This window comes from Salvelinus namaycush, chromosome 31 (assembly GCF_016432855.1).
Source record: "Salvelinus namaycush isolate Seneca chromosome 31, SaNama_1.0, whole genome shotgun sequence".
Taxonomy (NCBI): domain Eukaryota; kingdom Metazoa; phylum Chordata; class Actinopteri; order Salmoniformes; family Salmonidae; genus Salvelinus; species Salvelinus namaycush.
This window is the reverse complement of record NC_052337.1, coordinates 33,882,729-33,890,680: the sequence shown is the minus strand read 5'-3', so window position 1 is coordinate 33,890,680 and position 7,952 is coordinate 33,882,729. Positions and strand designations below refer to the sequence as shown.

At 43.2% G+C, this 7,952-nt stretch overlaps 1 protein-coding gene across 1 annotated transcript in view; it reads right to left on the bottom strand.

The window, feature by feature from the left end:
- Positions 1 to 5,935: 5,935 nt before the first annotated feature.
- Positions 5,936 to 7,952, bottom strand: part of rai14 (retinoic acid induced 14) — a 42,417-nt gene continuing 40,400 nt past the window's right edge. The window contains exons 16-17 of the mRNA XM_038971163.1: positions 7,143 to 7,208; positions 5,936 to 7,046 (exon numbers count right to left, since the gene is read on the bottom strand). Of these exons, the coding sequence (XP_038827091.1) occupies positions 6,969 to 7,046; positions 7,143 to 7,208 (144 nt within the window). The 3' untranslated portion in view covers positions 5,936 to 6,968. The remainder of the gene's footprint in view (positions 7,047 to 7,142; positions 7,209 to 7,952) is intronic.

Sequence of the window (7,952 nt, the reverse complement as noted above, 5' to 3'; positions counted from 1 at the left end):
CAATCTCTAGAACACCACTTGGATGAAATAAGGGCACGAGTTGCCTTCCAGAGAGATCAGAGATTGTAACATTCTCTGTTTCACAGAAACATGACTCACTCGGGATATGTTGTCAGAGTCGGTACAGCCACCCGGTTTCTTCACGCATCGCAACAACAGAAACAAACATCTCTCTGGTAAGAAGAAGGGTGGGGGTGTATGCCTTATGATTAATGACTCATGGTGTAATCAAAACAACATACAGGAACGCAAGTCCTTTAGTTCACCTGACCTAGAATTCCTTACAATCAAATGCCGACCACATTATCTACCAAGAGAATTCTCTTCGATTATAGTCACAGCTGTGTATATCCCCCCCAAGCAGATACCTTGACGGCCCTGAAAGAACTTCACTGGACTCTATGTAAACTGGAAACCATATATCCTGAGGCTGCATTTATTGTAGCTGGGTATTTTAACAAAGCTAATCTGAAAACAAGGCTACCTAAATTCTGTCAGCATATTGAATGCGCGACACGAGCCAGTAGCATTCTGGACCATTGCCACTCTAACATCCGCGATGCATACAAAGCTCTCCCCCGCCCTCCCCTCGGCAAATCTGACCATGACTCCATTTTGTTGCTCGCAGCCTACAGACAGAAACTAAAACAGGAAAAGCCCGTGCTCGGGTCTAGCCAATGCTGGTCTGACCAATCGAATTCCATGCTTCAAGATTGCTTCGTTCACGTGGACTGGGATATGTTCCGGGTAGCCTCAGACAACAACATTGATGTATACGCTGACTCGGTGCGCAAGTTTATTAGCAAGTGCAGCAGTGATGTTGTACCCACTGTGACTATTAAAACCTTCCCCAACCAGAAACCGTGGATTGATGGCAGCATTCGCGCAAAACTGAAAGCGCGAACCACCACTTTTAATCATGGCAAGGCGACTGGAAACATGATCGAATACAAAGTGTAGCTATTCCCTCCGCAAGGCAATCAAACAAGCAAAGCGTCAGTATAGAGACAAAGTAGAGTCGCAATTCAACGGCTCAAACACGAGACGTATGTGGCAGGGTCTACAGTCAATCACGGATTACAAAAAGAAAACCAGCCCTGAAGCAGACATCGACGTCTCCCTCCCAGACAAATAAAACAACTTATTTGCATGCTTTGAGGACAACACAGTGGCACTGACACGGCCCGCTACCAAAGCCTGTGGGCTCTCCTTCACCGTGGCCAACGTGAGTAAAACATTTAAACGTGTTAACCCTCACAAGGCTGCCGGCCCAGACGGCAACCCTAGCCGTGTCCTCAGAGCATGTGCATACCAGCTGGCTGGTGTGTTTACGGACATATTTAATCAATCCCAGTCTGCTGTGCCCACATGCTTCAAGATGGCCACCATTGTTCTTGTTTCCAAGAAAGCTAAGGTAACTGAACTAAATGACTATCACCCCGTAGCACTCACTTCTGCCATCATGAAGTGCTTTGAGAGACTAGTTAAGGATCATATCACCTCCACCCTACCTGATTCCCTAGACCCACTGCAATTTGCTTACCGCCCCAATAGGTCCACAGACAACACAATCGCCATCACACTGCCCTATCCCATCTGGACCAGAGGAATACCTATGTAAGAATGCTATTCATTGACTACAGCTCAGCATTTAACACCATAGTACCCTACAAACTTGTCACTAAGCTCGAGACCCTGGGTCTTGACCCCGCCCTGTGCAACTGGGTCCTGGACTATGACAGGCCGCCCCCAGGCGGTGAGGATAGGAAACAACATCTCCACCCCGCTGATCCTCAACACTGGGGCCCCATAAGGGTGCGTGCTCAGCCCCCTCCTGTACTCCCTGTTCACCCACGACTGCGTGGCCATGCACGCCTCCAACTCAATCATCAAGTTTGCAAACGACACTACAGTGGTAGGCTTGATTACCAACAACGACGAGACGGCCTACAGGGAGGAGGTGAGGGCCCTCGGAGTGTGCTGTCAGGAAAATAACCTCTCACTCAACGTCAACAAAACAAAGGAGATAATCGTGGACTTCAGGAAACAGCAGAGGGAGCATCCCTCCATCCACATCGACGGGACAGTAGTGGAGAAGGTGGAAAGTTTAAAGTTCCTCAGCGTACACATCACGGACAAACTGAAATGGTCCACCCACACAGACAGTGTGAACCTCAGGAGGTTGAAGAAATATGGCTTGTCACCTAAAACACTCAAACTTTTACAGATGCACAATTGAGAGCATCCAGTAGGGCTGTATCACCGCCTGGTACGGCAACTGCTCCGCCCACAACCGTAAGGCTCTCCAGAGGGTAGTGCGGTCTGCACAATGCATCAAAGGGGCAAACTACCTGCCCTCCAGGACACCTACAGCACCCGATGTCACAGGAAGGCCAAAAAGATAATCAAGGACAACAACCATCCGAGCCCTGCCTGTTCACCCCATTATCATCCAGAAGGCGAGGTCAGTACAGGTGAATCAAAGCTGGGACCAAGAGACACAAAAACTGCTTCTATCTCAAGGCCATCAGACTGTTAAACAGCCATCACTAACACAGAGTGGCTGCTGTCAACATACAGACTCAAATCTCTGGCCACTTTAATAAATGGATTTAATAAACGTATCACTAGTCACTTTAAATAACGCCACTTTAATAATGTCTACATATCCTATATTACTCATCTCATATGTATATACTGTATTCTATACCATCTACTGCATCTTGCCTATTCCGCACGGCCATCGCTCATCCATATATTTGTATGTACATATTCTTATTCATCCCTTTACATTTGTGTGTATAAGGTAGTCGTTGTGAATTTGTTAGATTACTTGTTAGATATTACTGCACTGTCGGAACTAGAAGCACAAGCATTTCGCTACACTCGCATTAACATCTGCTAACCATGTGTATGTGACCAATAAAATCTGATTAGATTTGACATGAAACGAACTACCCCAGCTCGCGGTCGCCTCTGCTGATAGTATGCTTGCGAGATGCAGGACAAAAAAGCAATTTTAGAACCAGTGGTGTAAAGTACTTAAGTAAAATAGTTTAAAGTACTACTTAAGTCGTTTTTTGCGGTATCTGTATTTTACTTTACTATTTATATTTTTGACAACTTTTACTTCACTAAATTCCTAACAAAAATATTGTACTTTTTACTCCATACATTTTCCATGACAACCTAAGTTCTCTAGGTTGTAAGGGAAAATGTATGAAGAAAAATGTAGTTTATTTCATGTCTCAGGCCCTCGGATGTTTGAGAGTGGTGAAAGTGCTGCTAAAAATGCTTACCCGGGAGGCAAATCCGGAGGACGGAGGAAAACATAATGAACACACAACTGTTCATGATTCCACTCATTCGCAAAGAGGCAGGTGCGAATAGAACTCAGTCAGATCAAGGATATAAGCGTTCTGAGCTTTGATCAACACTGGGAGCTACATTTTCGATGCTGACCCGTAATTGATTTTCTGTGTACAAAATATATATTTTTATTATTCATTTATTTTTTTCAAATTAGTTACGGCCACGGCAGCATTTACCTTGAATGCGGTCTCCTCAACCTTCTGCGCTACAGATTGAATCTAGGCCTGAGAGGAACAGACATGAATAATGACCAGAGATAGGGCATAGGTCAAAAGTCTTTGAAACAGGTCCCTGTATACAAAAGGAGGATGTCATCAGGGCTGTAAACGCAGTCTGCTGTTAGGCTAATAGAGATAAATCCTTATCTAATAGCCATTATACATAACACAGACATCCATGCCTGGGGAAACCTGAGCCGCTTACCATTTCAACATCCATCTAATGCTCTACAACTTCTAAAAATAAGTATGTTTTCCAGAGAACAAATTATGTCCACCTGCTTTACGTCACCAAAAGTGGTATGTGTTGAAATCAGAGCTAGTCATTCTTTATTGTTTGGCAGAATCCCCTCTGTCATCCTAATTGATTATTGATTAGGGCCCTTGGGCTCTCTGGCAGGGGTTGAAATAAAAAGCAATCATCCCCACAGCCAATTGGATCAATACACACCATATTTATGGAAAAGGCAACGTCTTCACAATTTATTGAATTGGGTGAAAAACAACTGGCAAACAAACACATCAAAATCAGTTTCCATTACAAAAACGGTTGTAAAAACAACAGGAGACAAGGGGCATCTCATCCTTATCCCTTTCTAAATTTAAAACATTCAGGCAATGCTTATTAACCTCTGTCACAGAGAGGAGTCTTCTTTTTACCTTATTAACAAGAGTTGTTAGAGAAACTCATCGAGCGACGTGGGATATAAGGACAACTTTACTCCTGTCTTCATCATGTTCTATTATATTCTATTACTCCGCTGTAGTGGATCATCCTAAATAATTTCGTCTGTGTTTACACAGGGAGCCCAATACTGATATGTTGGTCTTTTGACCAATCAGATCAGATAGTTTGCCCATAATTGGGCAAAAGATCAGAATTGGGCTGCCTGTGTAAACACAGTGAGGAGCCCAAAGAGCAGAAATGTATGCTAAAACCAGAGTACAGCACTGTGATGGTATGTATATGTTCGGGTTATGTATATCATCCATAACTGGAGTCATCCTGCAATGTAATTGCACATCACTGTGATCACTATGAGAGTACACTGTGTTATACATGGCAGTCAATGTAAGAGAGTGTTCAACCCACTAATATACTCAACTATTTCTCATTGGATGCATCTTCAGCATTGTTCCTTGTACCATTTTAGTGGTACAACTATAATGGTGCTTGTTTTCAAAAGAGTTCAGATTCCATGGGCTATTGTAAAATACATGATTTGTAGAGGTCAACAGTGGCAGTGCAGGGATGAAATGGTGCAGTTCTTACTCTTACCAGGCCCACAATGACACAGCACTTGATTTAAAGTTAACACAGCACCAATGACACATTGGAGCCCTACTAATCTCGGACATCCAGAACAAAAATATTGCGTGTTTGCGTCAGATGATCGATTCATTTCTGGGAGGGAGACGTGTTAAAAATGTACTAACGAGACCACTAAGCTAGAAGAACTAGAGAAAGCGTCTAAAATGCCCGACCGTTGTTTTAAACGTAATCTACTCACGTTTGCATACGCCGATTCATTGACCATCTATATTCGGGTTGCATCCGGTTTACTCAGCCCAACTCACTAGCACTCAGTGCACACAGGGAGCAGAGCGATTAGTGACGACATCGTCATGTCATCCAAAAACATGACAGACATTGGATGAATAGAACATTTTTATATGTTCGGCTGTGAATGAAAATGTTTTAAAAAACGAATCTGCCCCAGCGACAATTATTTAAATAATTCAATGGTGATGACTTAAGTGTCTTTTTTTGGACTTTTTAAAATGTGATTTCTCTATGGTATCGTCTATGTGAATTGTCTTTCTGGGCCGGGCATCAGTTAAACTGCAGTACCGAAGAAAGACTGTAGGTGCAGTCGAAATCGTGCTTCTAGACCGGAACCCTGGCCTCTTGAACAAGACTACCTAAGTCTCCACCCAAACGGGAAAATCAGCCAGTAATGGGCAAGTCTATGGGCCGAATGTCCCCTTCCGAAAAATGAGAGCGCGCGAAATCGTGATTTGTCCAAATGATGAAGAATCTGCTTACCAGAACAAAGTTCCTCGTTGGTAACGCATCCCAGTCTGTCGACAGATGCTAGTACCATTATGTTACATGCATCTGTCCACCAGAGATTATAGCCCTACTTATGAGTAATGAACTTCGTGTTTTATGGTGTTTACTTTTTACTATACTATTCCTCCTCTACTGCTCATGTACAGTATGTGGATGAAGTGGATTGAATGAGGCTGAGCAACTTGCTCAACAGTCCAACAGACTCACATGCCGCCATACCAAGATACAGTATAGCAACACTGAAATAGGTGGTTGTTTCACCCCCCCCCCCCTCTCAAAAAAACACAAAATATGACTACCTGCTACAGTTCTTACACTATAATGATATTACAAAACGAGGGAAGAAGATCAAGAATCAAGACAAGTCTGTCAGGCTTCAACACAGAAAGAGCAGGCACATGGGACACAGAAACTAAGATGTCCCGGATGGGACAGGTAATCTGCTGAGGCAATATAGAGTTTGAATGGGAGTACAGCATGATGAAAGTGCATTAGTCACATGGGTATGTTCTGTCCTCAGAGACACTCCCCAGAGATCTGATACCACCTCACCCTTCAAGTACTGGATAATTGCTCAATAAATATCAATGGGGGGGTTACATTACTCAAAAGGTCGATTCTGTTCATAAAGTCATATTGATTTAAAAAGCCTCCAAGGGAATATGGTGTAAATGAGGACAAAAAAAACCAAATTGGGTAAAATTGGCATTCACAGATCGCAGACACTAAAAAGGGCCTAGGTCATCACACAAAATATTGAATTTATACAAAACCCCCAAATTGGGTTGTTCAAAAATACAACTACCAAACTTCTTTGTTTTCATTTCATGAATGTATCTAGAAAAATCTTCCATACATTTGAAACTCTTCGTTTTCATAAAAGTTTTATGCTATTAGGAAAATATTGATAAAAGTGCCGAAAAAGCATTTTGCATGTGGTTGATTTAGGAAAAATTGCATGCAGAGGTCCCAAAAATTGGATTATATCATTATGTCATGAAAACCAGTGCTACAATTAAAAACTAATTGACAACAATACAAAACTAACACTGCTAGGTCAAAGATAGGATGCCATTCAAATCTAATGACAAGGAGTCTTCATATTGTAGCTCCCCTCTGAAATAGTTTGTAGACAAATAAAGAATCATTATCTTTGATTTTGATGGACGTGTGTGTTTGATGGACGGATGTGGCAGACGTGTGACAGGCCATGTAGGTAAGGAGACCAGCGTGTAAGGATGTCGTTTCCTTGTCTCCTCTCCAGCACTGGCAGTAGATAGACAGGCTGCTCCATCTCAGACACTTCACTTGGCTTCTGTTGGCATCTTGCACATCCTCAGAATCTGCTTCAAGGCTTTCTGAACGTCCTCATCCATCTGACCCTATGAGGAATAAAGCAATGACGTAATACCATTAAAACCACACCTGCGCCATTTAATATGAAAATCACAGAGTACCCAGTATGCATAAAAACGTACCTGGACGGCGTATAGGAGATGCATCCTGTAGACGGACACTATCTCATGGTGCTGCCTCTTTGACTCCTATAGTAAAGAGATGCAGAAACAGGCTAGCGCGTTAACCAATTAGATAGTGGAATATCATACATTAGCTATAAAAACCATGATGAAACTGCTCAGACTTACGAAAGATAAGCAATAAACCAAAGACTGCACATTTTAGGCAAGCACTCAGCAGTGACAGAAACAGAAAACAGAAACTACAGTAGACGTCCTTCGAAGATCAGCATCTACATGTCAAATGTCCTTCCTCAGAGCCATCTGATTTGCACAGTACATCCAGAGGAACAGAGTGGTCAATGACTAACGCCTTGATCACACCGACAGCGTTAATGCGCAAAAATAGTACGCAGCATCATCTGGATATGTGCGCAACAAAAGTTCCAACATTCGCCTTCTGCTACCATTTCTGTCAAGCCATCTACACATACAGTTTGATGTATATGTTTGATAAAGCCAACGTATACACCACCCAGAACGCACTGCAACTGCCTCTGCAACGTAATGCTGCAAGGCAAACTCAGCGTTCCGTTGGGAAGGAATGGACTTCTGGTGTACCAAAATGCAATGACGCTGTCGGTGTGATCGAGGCGTAAGAAGCCGTGTGCAGCCTGTGACAAGCAGCAGCAGATGGTGAGATACAGGCGGATCCCGTTTGGCCTCCCAGCCCACACATTCCTGCGTCTCATTATGTCCTGGACCAGAGGAGGATGCCCTGGATCAGTACATTACATCTCTTGGCTCTAACACGGAGGCTAATCATGACAG